General features: G+C 45.4%; 1 protein-coding gene across 7 annotated transcripts in view; it reads right to left on the bottom strand.

The window, feature by feature from the left end:
* Window positions 1–17792, bottom strand: part of LOC121602250 (PH domain-containing protein DDB_G0275795) — a 125051-nt gene extending 107259 nt beyond the window's left edge. For 3 of the 7 annotated variants that reach the window (XM_041931005.1, XM_041931037.1, XM_041931046.1), the window contains exons 1-2: window positions 17668–17792; window positions 328–1123 (exon numbers count right to left, since the gene is read on the bottom strand). In XM_041931005.1, coding sequence (XP_041786939.1) covers window positions 328–699 — 372 coding nt within the window. In that variant the 5' untranslated portion in view covers window positions 700–1123; window positions 17668–17792. The other 4 variants (XM_041931018.1, XM_041931014.1, XM_041931025.1 and 1 more) reach the window with 4 other exon arrangements.
* Between the last annotated feature and the right edge of the window lie 1943 nt (window positions 17793–19735).

The following is a 19735-nucleotide window of genomic DNA, read 5'->3' as shown; positions in this document are numbered from 1 at the left end:
TGTTCAAAAAATTGGAAAACATTGGAAAAGAACTTCAACTGCACTCAACTACTCGCCTCTCCTCTTCCAGCAGCAGCGATGGTGAAGTGGAAAATTTCGTTACGTTCGTTTGAAATTAGAAAAGTTTCGCTCGCCTCCATCTAGGACTTTCGTAATCGAGTACAATTACCGTACCCACCCTCCTATAACGGGGTACAACGTTCCAAGACTTTTAGCTACTAAAGTGGAATGAAAATGATGTTTAACTTGTAAAAACTCTGTCCACCGTGCCCACACAAAGTCCAGCGAACCTGTCCCGCCCTGGCGGCAAGAAAATGGCACACTTACCGGTGTCGAGTACGGATGTGCCGTCAGACAAACGCCGTCCGCCTTGAGCTGCTCCTGCAGCAGCGCCTCCAGCTCACTCAGCATCAGCGGCGAGCTGTCCCGCTCCAAACTGTCACTGTTGTCGGAGAGCAGCGATTTCGGGTCGTTCAGCTGAAAGTAGACGCTGGCCGCACCCTTCTCGCGCAGCAGCCGCACGCTCTTGAGCAGCTTGCTCCGGTGGGCCGGATTCTGTACGCCGATCGCGTCCAGATCGGGATCGCCGACCTGCTTGCAGATCTCCAGATCGTCGTACCCATTGTCGAGGAAGCTTTCCGCGTACTGGCCCAGCCCGAGGGCGCGCAACCACTCGCACACGATGTTGCTCACCGCCATCCTGTGGCCAGTACCTTCCGCTTGTGGTTGTTTTTTTTTCGCTTTTGTCGGTGTGAGGAGTCGAGGGCGCTTTCCGAGTCGAGGCCAAATTTTCACCACTCACACACACACATAAGAACGGACACCCTGCACCGCACACAATACCTCGATAAGGTATAATTTTTTTGGAAATAATATGTTGTGCTGCAAGCTTTCCTTTCGAAACACGCCGCGCTTACGTTCACCCTCTACACACCAACCCCTTGCTACACTTCCATGCGCGCCCTGCACCTACACACACGCAACGCACCACTTTACTAATAAACACCTACAACACTCCGCGCGCGCCACTTCGCCCTCCCACAAGCACGCACACACACAACACTTGCACTTCACTTACGCAAAAAGCTTCACTTTCGTGCTTCTGGACTCCTTCCGCTGTAGGCTAAAAGGGCAGATGGAGAGAGTGAGAGGGGAGATAAAAAAGGGTGAGGATATTTTAACAACCAAGCAAAACGAAGGTAAACACAAACGTTTAATTAAAATTGTGTCCTTCCCCAACCGAACAGGCATGTATTCGCCCGGGATCCAGCGCGACGCGCACACACACACACTTCGACCCATTTCATTGTGCCGGTTTTATCCTGTTTCCTTTTCATCTTCGCTCAATTTACCTCCCCCGGCTCTTGTGTGTTTTTTCGTCGCTTTTTTGTTCCGTTTTTGTATTTTTTTTTTTTTGCTTCTCCTTTGTTTGATGATCTTTTTCGATTACTTTTACCTTTTTGCTTGCCCACTTTCCGTTTTTCATTTATTTCCTTCCCTTTTGGCGGGGGAAGGAAATAGGGGGTAACTACACACGTTTTACCACGAACCAAGTAAAAAGCTTCTTTTGCCTTTTTGACAATTTAGCTCTCGCCTGGCCATTTAGGTCTGGTGCTGTTGCTGCTGCCGCGGCTGCCGCTGACGATGGTTCTGTTGCGTCGTTTTCGTGCCCCTTTTTGGTCGCTTGTCACCGCGCTATCGGGACCATTCTACCGGCCCTACTACACCGCATCGTACCGAAGGGCTGCATTGCCACTTTCTCAAGGACTCTCTGCTCACTCCAGCACAGCAGCAAACGTGTTTACGCGAATGCTTTCCTTTGCGTATTTTACACACCTTTAGCTGCACCGAGGCCCGTCGCTCAGTTCCCACCAGTTCTCTCGGGCTTGGCATTCCTCGACCAAATCGTCGCTTACTTAGTGGCCCCTTCCGTCTGTTTGCTACCCAGCCAGCCAACCAGGCAATAAAAGTCTCCCACAATCCAACGTTTCAGTGCAGCGAGGAATGTGCTCTCGGCTTGGGCTCGTAGAACGAAACATGAATAACGCGACCGCACACGGGAATTGTGGTGCAATTACCTACGGCGAGCAGGGGGTGTGTGGGTGTACTTGCAGCAGTCAATACTGTGGGATGGAAGGTCCTCTTGCTTCTCGGACTTTTTTTTTAGTCAATAAAAAAAAACACAACGATGTAGCAAAGCAACACTATCGTTTCCCTGTGCTCGTGTCGCTTCTTCGGCGAAGCACCGTTGTTGTTGGCAGAATATTCGAGCGACAGATCGCCTCAAACCTGAAACGAACGAAGAAAAAGCGACAAAGAGTGGTTAGAGTATAGAAGCAAACAAAGTTAACCATTTGAAATCGTGACGAGTTGGTTAATGATGATGATAAAGATTATTATTACTGTGGACTGTTCAATCGAGGGCGCGCGCCCGCACGGCCGCTCACCCACAATAGTGTGCCGCTCGTCTTACGTGTGCGCAGTTGGGCAAAACGAAGAAGAAACGGAGGTAAATGCAGGCACACATAGAACGACGGAGAAGAGAGCGAAAAAATACATCATGTTTAAAAGGAACTAAATACCAGCGAAGACGGGGAATCTTCCCGCGGGAAACGGGACTCTCGCAGCGGAGCCGGAGACCGTCGGCGTGAATGTACGAACGGTAGAAAATAAAACGTAACACACCCAACCCAACACATCGTGGGACGGTGGAGCCGTTCTTTTTAAGCTAAAAGACGACGCAAGCGCGCAAGCTCTCGACCTCGATGCCTTCTTAACCACTCATCTTCGCGTTCCATTGCGGGCGTACTGCCCTTTTTCCAACCCACCTCCCACACTTACCCCACAACATTATCGCGGGGAGGGTGAGAAGGAGAGCCCAGCATAATTTTGCTGTGGCTCGAAAAATTCGAGTAAGATTTATGACGGGCCACACGAAGAAGCGCACTCTCACATCCAAACAGAGAGCTAACGCCGGCACCTCTCTTCACGCGGTGACCTCCGAAAGGGGAAGGATGAAGCTCCACCTAGGAGGATTGAAAAATTTTCGTTGACAGATTAAGATTTATGAATGTGGCAATTAAAAAGAAACGTGAAGATGTGGCATCCACACGTAAGCCACCCAAAACCTCTCCCCTCCCGGGCCCATCCATCCCGTTAACACCCCAAAAGGTGTTATCCTTGGTTTGGGGAGAGCTGCACTTTTCTCCTTTGAGCTGCTTTAGGATGGTGACGAAAGGTGACGAGAACGAATGGTGCGAAGGTGTGCCGTCTGGGCCGAACATCTCGGTCGCCTGCGATCATGACGAGAGGCCACATTAATGGAAACCACCACTGTCGGTTGGGCGTAGATGAGAAGATGATGATGACTTATGGAGACAAACGGCGCGTGAAAAGTGGATGCTGAAAGGTGATCGTGTTAGAATGATTCCCCGAACGGCAGCACCGTATTGTTTGACGGCGGAGCACTGCTAAGCGGTGCCGTTGGAATTAATGCTCATCCACTCGTCATGTATTCGGTTCGGTAGACAAACAAAACACTTCACCAGCAGGCTCAGAAAAGGTTCGTGAGATCTTCGAACCAAGCCAACCGACAACGAAAGTGTTGAGTTGGAAAAGGTAACGAGCTGTTCTCTTCAAAATGGGTTACATTTTTAAGATATTTATGCAAAATCTCTAAATCCTTTACCTACTGGTACGCGTACGGATACGGGTCGCTATGAATTTCGCTTCTTAAAGCTATCCATGACGCTAACGGGAGCCATGCAATGCAAAAAACGATTGTTTGTTTTGTGCAAAATCCCAACACCCAGAAGACATTCCAGCAGGTTTCCTGCTTTTGTGTTTTAACAAAAAAAGAAATGCATAACCCAAACCATACCGTACAATACACAAACATTGCATACACACCCGGGCACCACTTCCTTCCCGGGGATGACGTGCGCATACGAGGACAAACAAATGTACACACCAACACCCCCAACACGACCACTAGAGGAAAAAGGGACGATGAATGAATTGTGAAATGAATGTGAAATTCCCAAGCCGTCACCTTGTCTGGCTGAAGGTCACAACCTAAAGTCTGGGCCCGATGGTGGAAGCAAAATGGTAAGAAATCATCATGCATAGAGTTGTAGGAAAGGACTTTACCAACGTAGTAATGTAGTAATGAAGGGGTAAGGATAGGTGCGTGCTTCCATCGCTTGACGAGACGCCGCTCTCTTCCATGTCCCAAAATGCCAGAGGTTCTGCAATCCTGACAGGTGGAATTGTTGTTTTTTATTCTTCTTATTTCGCAAAAGGATTCGCTTTTGTCTTGCATTCCCAGCAGACATATCCACGGTACTGTGTTTCTTGCCAAAGTCTACTGCGAAGTGTTTCGCATTCAGGTGCGTACCAAACCATCCGCTGGGGGTTAGCCATAATTCTTATCCTTCATCTTGGGTCCACAATTTTGGGTTGAAATACATTTTTCGTCCCAAAATCTTGCGTTCACTTCTAGTTCTAAGGGAGGGACAGGGGTCATGTACGATACAACAAGTCATTCACCTGTGTTACTGGCGTTTGCTTGGCGGTACACGACCAGCGTTCGACCGTACGACGAGAAAACGAGCCACTGTCTGGAAGTTTTGGCACGCCACTAAATATCTGCCACGTGGAGGGAGCAATCTGATTTGCTGCTTTTGAAATTGCTCCATTTTGGCGCACTTTCATCGACCTAGCTGGCTGGCTGTCTGGCTCGTTCGGTTGTAGCTGCGGTTGATGCAGCATTACCATATTCAAGGTGTACCACCCTCTACCATGGCCAAAGCTTGAATAAACTTTGACAGCAATCGACGAGCGGCAACGAAAGTTTATGCTAATATTGTTTGCATGGGAGGTAATGTCACATCGGAAGATGGATGCAAATCTTTCCATCTTAGGGAAGCGTAAGATCTACGCTGATGTTGCAGTAAATGCGAAACAAATCGTGGTCAGCTACAGTAGCCAACCGACTCAAGGACCCATCCGTCACCATACGCGCAGGTTCAGGTTGAGAGGTGAAATGGGTTAGAAATTAGAATAAGTTTCAAGAAATTCCAATTTCCCAGCAGGCTAAAGCTTTCTTTATGCTGATATAGTGTTGAAGCAGGATGAAATCCTTCCGCTAAAGAATGCCACAGGCCGGATCTTGTGTCGCTTTTCTCAACGACGATCCTTTGCAAAGGAAGGGGAAAGGTATTTGCATATCCTGGGGCCATTTGCCGGCTGGTTTAAGGCATTATGCTAAGGCTAAATTTATTCATTTGCTAGCTCAATCTCAAGCCTTCGTTTGGTCGTCTTCCGGGCTTCGTACAATCTTGCAACCGGAAGCTCTAAAGCAAACCATTCGCCTGTCTTATTGGCGAGCAAAAATGAACATAATTCCTGGTTAACGCCCAACCCAACCATGGAGCGTTGTTGCAGAACAAGGAAACATTCTGTGATTTCCACGCAAACATGGTAACTGAACCCAGATAACAGACAAATAGACTATAATAAAAATCTTTAACCCTATTTACAGCACCATGCTTATGCAGTGTTTATAGTGATTTAAAATAAAATCTACCTTTACCAGATTCTCTTACAATCGCTAAAATGATATTCTCTTGCAGCATCCTCTGAAGCAGTGCTAGGAAGGAATACCTAGGAAAAACCTTCCATATAGCTTGGGCTCACCTAACTCGATTATCTCAAACGACACAACTGCCTCTGTGGACCGCGGTGCGAAACATAATCCGCTTCGCCAAAAACCTCCAAACAGTAAAACTAATCCTGACAGTTGAGTAAAACAAAAAATACTCCAAGCAAGACTTTTCCCACTGCCACTGTCAAAGCTTTTCCACTCCGCATCGGTGCTGCTCTGTGTTTTGAATATTAAATATTTACAACAACGACGAGTTCGTGCTGCGCGTGGTTCGGTACAGAGCAGGAGTAACTTCTCACCGCTGGACGCGCACCATTTTCATTAGCGTCTGCGGAGTACACGAGCGCAGTTTGAGACATGTCCCAGTGTTCCACCGGCACAGTTGCTAATTGGGTCCTGCTCGCTTGGGAGAGTTTTAGTGAGTGTTTTTTTTTTTCGTTCTCTTTTCTGGATATGCATTGAGGGTCGTTCATCAAAACGACGTCGGGGGTGTGTCGTAGTCAAGCTGATCAGCGCTGGGAGAAAAGAAATTTGCACTTCATTTGCATATCCTCACGAACGCATCGCGAGGCGATGAAAGCGTTAAAGCGTGTTCCCAGCCCTTGCAGCAAGACTGCGCCATGAGGACTTCCGGACAACTGAGAAAGGTACATCTTTTATGCATACTGTAGTTGTGTGCTGTTTTTTCTTATTCAGTCATTTTAATTAAAAAAAAAACAACCGCCCAATAGTTACACGCAGGAATTTTTATTTGTTCAAACAAGCGGTCACTTTAATTCCGTTTCCTAAAACGTTGCTCGCATTATTCACATAGGAAAAAATCGGAACCATTGTACAGAACAACCGTTTGGTTGATTGAAAAAACCCAAATTTAATAATGCTTTTCTGGGAAATTCCGTGGTTTTTCAACGTCATATGCCATTAGCTTTTTTATATAGTTGTTTGCCACACATGCTACACATATACACAAATACTATTCAAAGCCAGAGAAAACATGCACCATTTGATTTGTCCGAATGAATAGGAACGGTTTTCCCCCATTTCTGGTCAACCGGCGCGGTTTATGGCGGTGGTATAGGTAAATGAGATGGGTTTGTTGGTTTTGGCCGACAAAGCAGCGATGAACAAGGGCTTCACCAATCCGCGTGAATCAATGATAACACAAATAGATAATTTGCTTGCTAGATAAAAACTCACAACAAACAGCAGCTCGCAATAATAACCACCCGATTCGTAGGACAGAGTTTGAGCACATTGTGGTGGTGGGGTGCGTCGAGCGCTGGCACGGTGGTGCCATGTTTCAACACACGCCAACCCCGAACGAAAACGTCAAAATCAGATAAAACGCCACACAGAAAATGGACGGGCGCGTTTTGCGGACCAAAACGCGGTTTCGCTTAGCTTTGTGTAATTTAAATTGGGTGGTAATGTAAGCGCCACCTGGGGGAGTTCTTCGCCGACTGTTTTCAAACATTTTTCCCAACTTTCTCAACCCCAGGCGCATTCGCGCCAGGATCCAATAAAGCTGCACCCTCCCCGTCTGTGCCCTAAACTTCGCCGAATTATTATCAAAACTGTTTAAAAATTGCTTTTGATAGCATCGATTACCGAGAATGCCCACGCTTCGATGTTCGGCCCGGTGTACAATTACACGCTCCAGGGAAATCAGACCGGCTGGGACGGCCCCGACCGGCTGGCTCCCAGGAGAAGGAAAAAGACGTGAAGAAAACGATGGCCTACCTTGCTCCCCAATGGTAGACGTCAGGAGCATTGAAAGAAAATAGAAAGAAACAGAAAGTATCTGTCACTAGCATACGGCCCAGACGCACCACCACCATCGACAGCAAGCGCGCATTTGCAGCATTGATCAAACACAGCGACCCTCACATAATCAATATTCAACACCAACAGCAGCACCAGGGGAGGTTCATCAGTCAGTCGCCGAACGCCGATCGCTACTACTGCTGTAAGGCGTCTTTACCCTGCCCGCGGTTCGCAAAGACCGTTCGAGAATCAATCGACAGCGAACGGCGTTCAATGTGTCGGAATGTTTGAAATGTTCGGTTGATGGTTTAAAGCCACATCATCTCCCGCATCGTCCAAGACGACGATGCCTGAGACATGCAACCCACACACCCTCAACGCCCCCCAAAAAGGGTGCGTCGTGCAGATTCTGCTTCACCTGACCTTCCGGAATGGCGACGACGTTACAAGAGAAAATCGATTGCTCAAACCAACAATCCAACGCCTTCGGTAACCATCTTCCCACCTTCACAGCCATGCGATGTTGTAGCAGACGCCGTCCGAAAGCACTGCAAACTCAAACGTTCTGATGCGCGCCACAGCAGGGAATCTTGCCGCATTCGATCGTTTCAACCCGTTGGTGGCCAAAATACGTAACCGCTGAAATTGAGGCGGAATGTGCCAGAACCAAAGCAAGAGCGCAAGAGAAAAACACAAACTCCCTTACGAAAATACGACTTCCACCCGGACCCGCTGTGCGTCTTATCGATCGTCGGCACCTTCCCCGTCGTCTCTTTTTACCATGCCCGAAATTCTCGAAAACTTTCTCGCTGGAAACCGAACCGAACCAAGTGCGGATAGAATTACTTCAATCATATTTCATAGCCATATCCCATGTGCCGGGAACGTTGGCGGGCGGGAAAAGAATTAAAAGACCACGGTGCTGGCGCTGGTGACCAAACCCCCCGCTGCCCGCTCCACCCGAGAGGTGAAAAGGCAAAAAGGTGCGACAAGACGAAACGACACTTAGAACGAGATTTGATACTTTTTTTTCAACTGTCTCTGTAAGTCGGGGACGGAGACTCATCCATCTTGATGGCGCGCGAGCGCACACACGCACACACGCTTGCTTTCCATTTTTGTGATCTTCTCCATCGTTAACAATCCACGCGGGCGACCAAGCGATTTGTCTTGCGCATTTTACGATCTTCCCACCGGAAATCTAACCCAGCCGGGAGTCCCTTACCACAACGACTACTACTACTCTTCCAATGTAGCTCCAATCGCACCCTTTAAATGTTGTCATCTTTCCCCGTCGGCGAACAAAATGGTTTACTTATTTGATTCCTCGTTTTTATTTCACTCCCTAACGGCAGCGCCTTAAACCATCAGCAGAGGAACGAAAATGGCAGAAGCCCACACACGGGTAACGAATGCACCGGACCAAGGTGGGACTACCCGCCGGAAAACCTGTCAATGTAAGAACCATCCGTCTCAAGTGTAAATGTTTCCCTCGATGGGAAAGGAAATACATTCTTCCGATGACGGCAGGAGCAACAACAACAAAAAAAAAGATGCCACAACCTGTCGTCAAATGGTTCCCTCATCAAACGAACCTTACCCCGCTTACCAGGGGTTGCAAAGGTGGAACACATAAATGATAACTACTCACGACGATCGTGCCGAGTAATCGGATAGGGATGTAGGGCAGTTTTCTTTGCCTCGCTCAAACCATTCAACTTGACGTGATGGCTGCACAAGGGTAAGCACATTCACTAAAACCGAAGCGGACAGACAGGGACGAGCCTTCCTTTGCAAGGTGCAAACGCTTCAATGAAGAGATTAGGAAGATTCCGAGGACGAAAAATCATGTCCCCTATCTTACAATGTCCCCGGCAAGACAGTGAACTTACCCGCACCATCATGAAGATGGTACACCCGGTACACTCTTCTGATGCCTCTGTATCTCTCTCACTCTCAATCCAATCGTTAACAGCAACCCTCTGCCACGTTTTGTTGCCCTCTTTTTATCAGACATCATAGCCGCAATGGAAGGGGCAAAACAAAAGGTTTTGCTCGCTTGCTTGGCCAAGGATATAACGAATAATCTAATCAAAATGTGGAATTATTTGTCCCACCGGGACTAACACAGAACGTAGCGATGTAGTGCGCAGAATATTACAATTGCAGAGCCACCAGCTGTTCGATTTGGCAGGCAAAATCAGATTCACCCTCAAGCGGAGTGAACATCGTAAAGGGATACAAACACAGAGACACTGAGCTCGAAATGAAACATCAGAAATCGGGGCGATGCACTCGCTGCTACTCCCGCTGTTTACACGCCGGCCGAGTTATGTCATTTTCGTCACGCCGCGTAGAAAGAGGGGCGTTATTAGGCGATGTTAAAATTGTGTTATTTAAAATGAAATAAACATTATATTGCCGTCGGCATAACGCGACACTACGAAGGATGTGTAATAAACGTCCGCATTGTGTGTACGTTATGGCTGACTTGACGTATCGTTGAGTGAATGTCGTACAAGTTCGAAGTAATATATATTACAAGAAATGTAAAAAATCATTCAAATTTAACAAACAATGTCGGTAGTTCCTGGTCGGCTAGCTAAAATTACAAAGATTTTCATCTTGTTCTCATACTAATTATCTCTAAAGTATAAATCATTTAGCAATGGGGAATTGTCTGTATACCTGATGAAGGAAAAGAATAAAGTTTTGTTGATGTCTCTTTTGTGAACTATTTCATCGAACCATGGCCATAATTTTGACTAAAGCTCTAATTATTCCTCATTTTACCATTGAATCAAACGATCAATCGTTCAATTTACAATTTTCTATCATGATAATTTGGACAACACTAGGATCTAAACCATGATATTTTGAACGACAGTAGGATAGTCTGTCAAATTTATTTATGGTTGGTGAAACTGAACTCTTGAACTTTTGAATATGTTCAAGTTTACGGTCGTTTCGGGATGATCCATAAATTTAAAAGCCAACATTGATTATAAATTAACCACCTTTTTTAATTATGGAAAACCATGATTACTCTAATGATGCATCTGCATCTTCAAAGTAGATAGAATATATCAGAAAAAATTACATTTGCTTGAATGAACAATATTACCAAATACAAACTAAAAATTAGTAACAAAACACACTAAAAAATATTTGCATTTTTTATTGTCTAACCATGTTTCCCCATTTCTACATAATCTGGGCTTCATGTTAGTTCCAGAGTTAAAAGAATTATGTCTTTGATCAATAAGTTAGATCTTGTGGAATTTTGGCCAATAAATAAATAACGAAATCGGGTTCGTTGGGAAATAAATATGATAAACAATATAAAAAAATAATTGACTCGTTAATTCCTTTCCGATTTCCGATCCGATTTCCAATAGATAGATACCTGTTAAGACTCAAATTAGTGAGCCAACATACTGCATAGTTTACAGGTAAACCCAGCCAGGAAAATGCTTTGAAATCGCCCTTAACACTCTACCGTAATGCGCCTAAATTTACTTATATTCAGATAAACATAAAATAACCGTAAAGATTAATACACCAGCAGCACACCGAGGCGCATCTCGAATAAACCTGGCAAGCAAATTAGAGAAAGGAAACGATGCCAAACCGATGTCTAATTTTATCAATGCTTCCAACCTTCCTGTCAGCACCGTCGAAATATTTTGCCCGACACAACTCCTCCCCATCCCGCTCTTACTGAAACCAATTGAATATTTCAATTACGACAATCGAACTTCTCTAGCAACAACAACACAGTAGAAAAGAACGCCTACCCAAAGCATCCCCTTCTCATGCGGGCGATGATGCGCTCCAGTTTGGGCCATAAATTTTCACGAATTAAACTTTGCCCACCCATTCCAACCGACCTCCACCCAACATGGCGATGCGGAAACGGATGCTGCAAGGATCCCACGTCCGGAGTGGAAATTTTGGACCGAACCAACACCTATAAAGTGGCCCAACAAAGCACACCGACGCCACATGCTCTCTGTGTGTGAAACAAATAGTCACGAGATACAATATACAAACACAAACACACAGAGCAATCCACACAAGCGCGCAAGCAACGGTGAGAATATTTAATTGGCAGGATAGAATTTCGTTTACGGGATCGTTTACGGGATAAATTCGTGACCGCCGCTTTCACCGCCACTGCCATCTTCCGCCGGGTACTTCCTGGTACTGGTTGGTTGTGCAGGTCTTCAAGACAGCCCGGCCACAATCACACCAATACACTCTCCGGCAGACACTCAGGTACCAACGAGAGGCCGGACGGTGAAAGGTTTGGGTTCGCTGCGCTACCATTCTACCGAGCTGCGGCGGTGGTGATGGTGGCTGCGAAAGGATAACGGAAGCGCACGGAAGAGAAATAGGGATGTTTAATTAGGTGCTATTCGAGTTCGGTTCCGCCCCGGTACCTTTCCGCACCAGTGCCGCTTGCTGCCTGCACCGCAACCAACACACAGATCCTGTGTTCTGCTTATGCGCGCGCCCCAGCCAGCCGGATTTAACACCGATAGAAAGTGAGAAAGATAAATAATGCCTTTTTCCAAGGGTTCCCTCGGTTCCATGGTTCCCATCTCCCCGCACTCGCACCAACGCCAGGGTATCGCTTGCTCTCGGGATATTGAAATCTTTTCGGAAACTTCGAAAAAACGCTTTTTCCCTAGGCGCAGACACAATGAAGACGATTTCTTACCGGTTGCAGGTGTAAGGCACGCCCGGTGGGAATTGAATTGAGCGTGCTGGTTGCTCACATGCAAGCAAATCGAGAGAAGCAGCAACAACAAAAAACACCTGAACGAAAATACCCGCACAAACTCCGCACTGGAAGACGAGGCTAGGATGTTTTCTTTTTTCTAGGATTAGAATTATGCTGCCAACGGGCGTGTCAGGTGTCTTTTTAATGAAAATACATTCCTGCTTGCGGTACACGGACATGAACCGCAAACTATGCATCAGACATTTGCTTAAATAATATCTATATTGATTTTAATCTGAGTACAATCGAAACGTTTCAATCGATAAGTATAAGTATAAATCGATAGTATAAGTATTTGCAACCAATCGGTTTTAAAATGAGTTTCACATTACTTTGTAATAAAGCGTTTAATGGAGTGCCTGAAATCCTGCAAAAAGTTCACAGACCTCATTTTCTCAGCAAACAATAAAGCCTAACAAATGTAGACCTGTCTAATGTAGACTAGAGTGCTATACGTAACTCATTACCTTTGAATACGATTTTTGGTTTCAAACAGTTTTAGTTTTGGTCAACTCAATAATTGAAATGAGTTTGATTAAACCTTGTCAGACCTTCTATATGATATGGTAATAACCACACATACGTATCGAATCATATTTTCAACTCAATAATTGAAATGAAATATAGTTGACATTCTACGCATTTTAATTGTTTGTTTATTAGACGAAATATGATTGAAAACAATCTCATAAACCTGTCAACATCATGTTTCCTCGCACAGTTTAAACGTTAGTTTTTAAACCCTATTTGTGAATTAAACAAAGAAATGCTTTTAACAATCAACACCATTGCAAAAATTGTTAAAATTTATTGGAACTCTATAAATAATCGGTGTCAGTATACACATAAAAATCGTCAACTTTTACATTTATGCAGAATTTTCCTTTTTTTTGCAAACGACCAACAATAAATCGCATTCGACCATGTCGTTGATTATTTCATACCGCAACCGAATGCAAACAACGCTCCTTTTCCCATTTGCAAAAGCCCATATTTTTGCCGGCTTGCAGTGCATCAATAGCAGTGCATCGATAAACAAGAAACGTCATTAAACGATTAAAAACGTCAAATTAATTTTAAACTCCACACAGAAAGCGACATTCTTGCGTGGTCCGTTCGGTTTTGCTTCGGAGTTAATTTTCTGTTGCGTGTGCCGGACGGACGCGCCGAAGCCAAAATCCAATCTGATGCCGATCATTAAAGTGCAATAAGTATCAGCATATCGATTGAAAGCCAACGGGTTGTTTTACGTTTCCTTCCCACAAAGATGAAGCCAGCGGACGACGTCGCAGGGGACGGATGGAAGCGGCGAAGAACTGGCGCTGCGACGGACAGGAGGCGAGTGAAAGGTCCACCGTCCGTACAATCGGGACAGGGGACATAAATTTTGCTATACGATCACATTAAAGGCACATAAAATCATCCATCCGTACGGCTAATACACGTCCGATGACGACGACCACAGCGACGTAGAATCGAGTTTAAAAATTGATTTCGCCGCCGAAACCGATATGACCGACGGTCGGTGTGTGACCGCGATTTGTGCGAGGAGAGTTTTTTCTGCTTTCCGTGGTTTCAAATTCTTGAGCGAGAGTCGAAAGACAATCCCACCCCGATCCACCTTCCCCGATCCGGACGCACACGCAATCTCGCATCAATCCCCCGAATCCCCGGTGAGAACTGCAGGTGGTCTGACAGGCCTCGGCTTGGAGTGTCTTTCCGTGTGTATGTTTATGAACACAGGAGAGTGCCCAGCAGACTGAAGCTTTCGCTCAACGTTCGCGGCGCGCACGATCGATTGCGATCTTTTCGACAAGCGACCGCGAGAGCATTTCAGCCGAGATGAGCAACGCTTCATGCGCGATCTCCAAAAGGAAAAACACAATATTTATGCTTCTCGGATCTTACTCCCGCGCCCCGTGTCGTAGTGCAAGAAGGAACTCGTACCACGTATGGCCTTTTGCTCAACGCGAATGAACGATATCAATCTCCTCTACCATTGACAAACCTATCCTGCCTGTCTTGTGCTGAACATCGGCCGATTATTCTCCGCCCTGCTTTTCTTCTTCCTGTTAAACGGCGGCAGGGTTCGGGAAGTCTACGAGCCCACCCGTCACCACCTATTGGTGTGTGTGTGTGTGTGTGTGTGTGTGTGTGTGTGTGTGTGTGTGTGTGTGTGTGTGTGTGTGTGTGTGTGTGTGTGTGTGTGTGTGTGTGTGCTCTGGAATGTCGACATTCCGAACCCGTTGGAGCATCGGACGGGTAAAAAAAGTGGCCACAAGTTGAAATATATCAACTAACGTAAGCTGGCGGCGGCAGCAAAAGCTTCATCATCATCATCATCTTCATGAGTGAGCTTCACGGATATCACCTTTATTCTACTTTTCATTATTCTTATAGCGCTCCCTTTGAGGGTTTCCTTCCCTACGTCCCTTCCCTTTTGTTTTGATTAATGAGATTAAAAATGAGGTAAAGCTCGTGCTAAGGTCATGTTCCTCTAACGCAACCTTAGCACACACACACTCACACAACTTCAACACTTTATTCGAAGCAAAGAAAGCAGAAATCTCGATCGAATTATACCAACAACAACAACACTTGCACGGTCCATGGGTTCGAGACCACACAGGCACGTAAAAGTTCACCATCATTTATCACCGAGTTGAGACATCTTACGGAAATATGCTAAAAACTTAACCTTAGAGAGCAGCTACCGAAGCTGGGGTACAAAAACAAAGCATTCAACAAACTTACCTTGATTTGTTTCCTTCATTTGCGCCGAGAAACACTCCAACAGCCTTACAAGTTTGTTTCAAACTCCACAGCACCATGCTGCTACAGCGTCAGCAAATGCAGCACGCCTTTCTTCTTTTCTCCATTGATTACGGGCGTAATTCGCTCAATCCTATTTTGCCGTTTTTTCCAAACCATCATTGCCATCCGCCTGCCTAATCCTTCTGTTCTGATAACTGTCGCACCCACCAAAAAAGACCAAAAAAGTCCGTTTTCATTTTGCAAAGAACCCATTTAAAGCCCGAAAGAATAATTACCCGTCCCACGTCGTGTGGGAACAAGACACACACAAAAAATAAGGGCAAACGCTGGCTGGAGATCGTTTGCTGCCGGTTCGGGAACTTGCAACCAGGGACCGGTTTCAGTTCCCTTCCCCGCAAGAGCATTAAAACCACAGCCTCTGATCCTCCTGCTCCTGCTACTGCGGCTGCTGCACCATCCTAGACATGGTTGCCACGGGGAATCCACTCCGGCCCGGGTGGCCAGCAGTAACTGTAAATAATGTTACCATCGGCCGTGTGCGCACATAAAGCAAGGCGGGGATAATAAGCAGGCCCAGCAACCAAAACAACCATGAGCAGGCAGGGCTGAGAAAAAAAACAACAGGAAGCAAAAGCCCGGGCGAAGACGTAGATTAATCTAAAATAGAACTAGTGAGCGAAGGAATTTTGCAACATTCTCGCTGGGCGACGAAGCTTTACGCCCTTTTAGCTTGCGCTTAAGCGGACGCTGTTCAACGTGCCAGGATGCTGTAAGCTCCTTTTCGTTTGCTTCTCCTGCTCCGTTTTGCTTTGTCGGTTTTGCTCGCCGTGTTGCTTCGTACCTAGTGTTTCTTCCCCCTTCAAGGTTCCCTCTGGTCTACACTCTGACCTTCTGACCAAGCATTTTCTCTTTTGGCATGTTTTTTTTTCTCTTCCTTTTCTTCCACATTCCCTTTACACTGTGCTTTGCATTGCACAGATCGCACCAACACCAGAGCACCGTTCGTGTTGCAATGCGCACCACCACACCGAGCAGCTGATGGTGAAGGTTTTGGGTTGTTTTTGCTTCCCGCGGTCTCACTGCCCAACACACACTCGAGCAGCCGCTTCTCTCGTCTGCTGCAATCTTCTCGACGCTCGCTGAGCTTTGTTTTCTCATCGCTTTGTTTGCGCCCTTCGCCTTCAGACGATGCGTTTTTTTTGTATTCTTCCCAGAGCTTACACACGGGGGACACACATTCCTGTCGTTGTCACACATGCACTCTTGCACTTACACACATATACACACAGATATCGCTCGCGCTTCACTGCATTCGCTTGCCGGGAGTGCACAGCATCCACCGATCCGAGGTGCTACCTTCCTCAATCTGACCCCAACGACCACACTCACACACACACACTCACACACACGCACACTCCGTTCTGCAGTGCTGTTTACGTGTGATCGTGAAAGGTAACTAACAGACATGCGGAGAAAGAGACAAAGCCAGTCAGCTAACAACACAAAACACAGAAACGTGATTTCCAACCCCAACCAAAGCCCCGGCTCTCCTTCCTTCTTTCCTGTCCTAAAAAGCAACCTAAAAAGCGAACGTAAAGCAAACGAAAAACAACAACAAAAACAAAACCGGAAAGCAGCAACACCACTCTGTCATCCCCACTTTTCCCCCCTTTAGCACGCTCTCTTCTATCACCACACGTATGCACACACACACGCGCGAGCGAAAGCTTTCGAGTCTTCGGGACCTTTGCTTTTTTGGATTTGCTTGCCTCTTTTGCTTATGCTTTTCTAACAAAAAAAAGCGTTCTCTTCGCTTCTCTCTTCTTCTCTCCCTATGCGCTCAGTTCTGAAGCGCTTGCTCCTCACGTTACCGGCAAAAACACAAGGCAGGCCTTGCCTCGGACGGACGCAAAGAAAATGGGTCTGCCCTCACACAGGGCACGCACACATACGTACACACAGCACAGACACACGGGCACGGTAGGCACAGGTTGCTTCTTGTTTGTACTGCTGTTTTCTGATGTCTGATTGCTCGCTGCCGCACTAGCGCCAAAACCACTTGACGTAAATAACAGCAGCGCCTGCCAAAATCATCTTTCGGCCCCGCCGTTGTTTCGAGGCCCGCTGTCGCGATGCGAGTGTTTGTGTGTACGTGTAGGGCGGCAGCAGGCAAGATAAACCGAGATGAAAGGGATTAGAATGAAACCAGAGAAAGGTATGAAACACAAGCCCAACAACGTTAAACCGATTCGTTCTGTGCTGATGGGGATGGGCATCCCCTTCCAACCCAAAAACAAAAACTCCTCCTCTACGCACACACAATCCATTCACAGTACACTACTGCGACAGATTTTGCACTGCTTTTCCCGCCACGCACCGTTTGCACGTTTGTTTTGTGTACACCTTGCACACCACCACTTCACCACCCCACTGTACATTGCTGGCTTCTTCTTTTGTTTTTCACAATTGCAGGCCCTTTTGTTTCACGCGCTCAAACGGAGCTTCACTCATCTTGACTTCCAATCGATGCTGCATTTGCTATTTCCATAAACCAGCGACAGGACACCATTGCAACGTCGTCACACACAAGACGAAATGGTGTCTCGCGAAGGGAACACATGGGAATGTTACCAATTTACCACCGACGGTTTATTACTTCACGCCATCGCCATCTCACCGTTCGCGTTTTGTTTTTCCTCCTGCTGGGTTATTGCGCTATTCATCAAACACGAGCTGGTCGATCGCGAACACTTTAAATCGGTTCGCGATTACGGGCACACCGCACGTCTGCACGCTGCCAGAGATCAGAGAGAACTGACGTGTTATGCTGGGTTATGCTGTGGTATGCTGCACCGTTTTCTATCGCTGCGCCAAATTCTCACCGACGAACGCTCTCACCGAAAACATAGCGAATGATAGATAAGCAAATGAGAAAGAAAGAGAGGCAAACGGGGCACGTTGCTCTGAGAGGAATGTGTACAGCCAGTGTTGTCAAAGTTGTGTCTCCAGTCAATTTTACAGCACAAGGAATGAAGATTTGCAACGTTTTCGATGGTATTAGCTAGCAATTGGTTTTTAGCTAAATGAATCCAATTAATATTACAATTAGTTCATGCTTAATTGTGCATAATAATACTATAGCTAATTAGCAATTTCAAATCTTTTTTCATTAAACCTTTAAAAGTTAACTCTGTATACCTACAATTTTATGAAGTTAAATGGTATTGTTAAATCCTTTGTAACAAAATAAGTTTATAAGGGTTGAGTTTTTTTTTTCATTTCGATTGTTTATGTTTTATAATATTCTGAATAAGTATTCGATTAAGAGTATATTTGTTATAAACTACCTTATTGCAAACATGTTTGTCCATCTCTACAAACCAATTCCGACGGAAAACCGAACGTTTCCGAATGCAGGCACGAGCCTTCTAGGGGGGGCTGCGCACAAGTATTTCAAATTGAAATCGGTTTTTGGTACTTGGTGCGATGTTTTTAATGTCATAAATATACTATAAGGTTAAATTTTTAGCACTAAATTTTGGCAAACATTTGACTTTTAGCTACAACGAATTAATAAACCATTTGTTTAGATATAAAAATGCTTATTTTTTGCTGTTGTTATAAGTTGTTGCCATTGGATTTAAAATGCTATTCAAACTAACGTTACATTCTTCAATTAAGTTATAATAATTCCTATTTAAGTTTTGGGCTAGTATTTCGATCTAATTAGGATTTGGAACATTTTTCAGATTTTTTCTTATATAACATTGTTCTTCATTTAAACAGCGAATAATCACATTAAGACTTCGGCAGAAAATACACAGGTAATATTAAAAACCATTCGACAACTGAAGAATAAATCTAAAATTGAAATCATTAATATGATTGCTTAAGAATTTGTTTGCAGTAGAGGAAAAAGCAAAAGAAATAGAATTATTACTTTTCCTTCCATAACATACAAATGGTTAAATAAACATATTAATGATTTCAACTATTTTATTTAACATTAGATGCTATACCTAGTTTTTTGGCCGGTTTCGTGGTACAGTTGTCAACTCATACGACCTAACAAAATGCCCGTCGTGCGTTCAAACCCCGAAAGGACCGTGCCTTTATACATAGGACTGACTATCCTGCTACTCACTGTCACTGTCAAGTCACTGGAAGCCAAGCCCCTTAGTAGTGGTACAGACAGGCCTTGACCCACCACGGTTGTTGTGCCATTGAAGAAGAAGAAGAAGAAGAAGAAGATTCTATATCGCCATACAAAAACAAAGTGATACATAATCAGCCGTGTACCGGTGAACTCATTCGTCGAAAAACATTGGTCGCTCATGAGAGGACAGGGTACCAGTAGGTTGGGCAATACAAAAAGAAGACGATTTTTTTTATTTAGAATGCTATGCAATGAGTGAAAATGAGCGTCGCAGTGAACGTTCCCAGGAACGAACTAGTTCACCGTACCGGCTGAATTCTTCATCGAAATCGAAGCTCACCACGAAAAAACTCATGTACAAAACAAAATTGAATCGAAAGCTCTCATCACCAACCGACAACAAAATAACAACAATTTTAAAACATAATTATTCCAATACACAAAGGAGAATTAAAACATAAACCCACAACCAATTGACCAACAGTCGCGCTTGTTTAAAAATGCATCATCAACACCAGATTACTTCTACACCTTGCTAGATCAGGGGGAAAGAACTAAAGCTCGACAGTTGTTTTCTAACATATTATCT

Source organism: Anopheles merus, chromosome 2R (genome assembly GCF_017562075.2).
Source record: "Anopheles merus strain MAF chromosome 2R, AmerM5.1, whole genome shotgun sequence".
NCBI lineage: Eukaryota > Metazoa > Arthropoda > Insecta > Diptera > Culicidae > Anopheles > Anopheles merus.
Note: the sequence above shows the minus strand (reverse complement) of the source record. Positions and strands in the feature narration are given on the sequence as shown.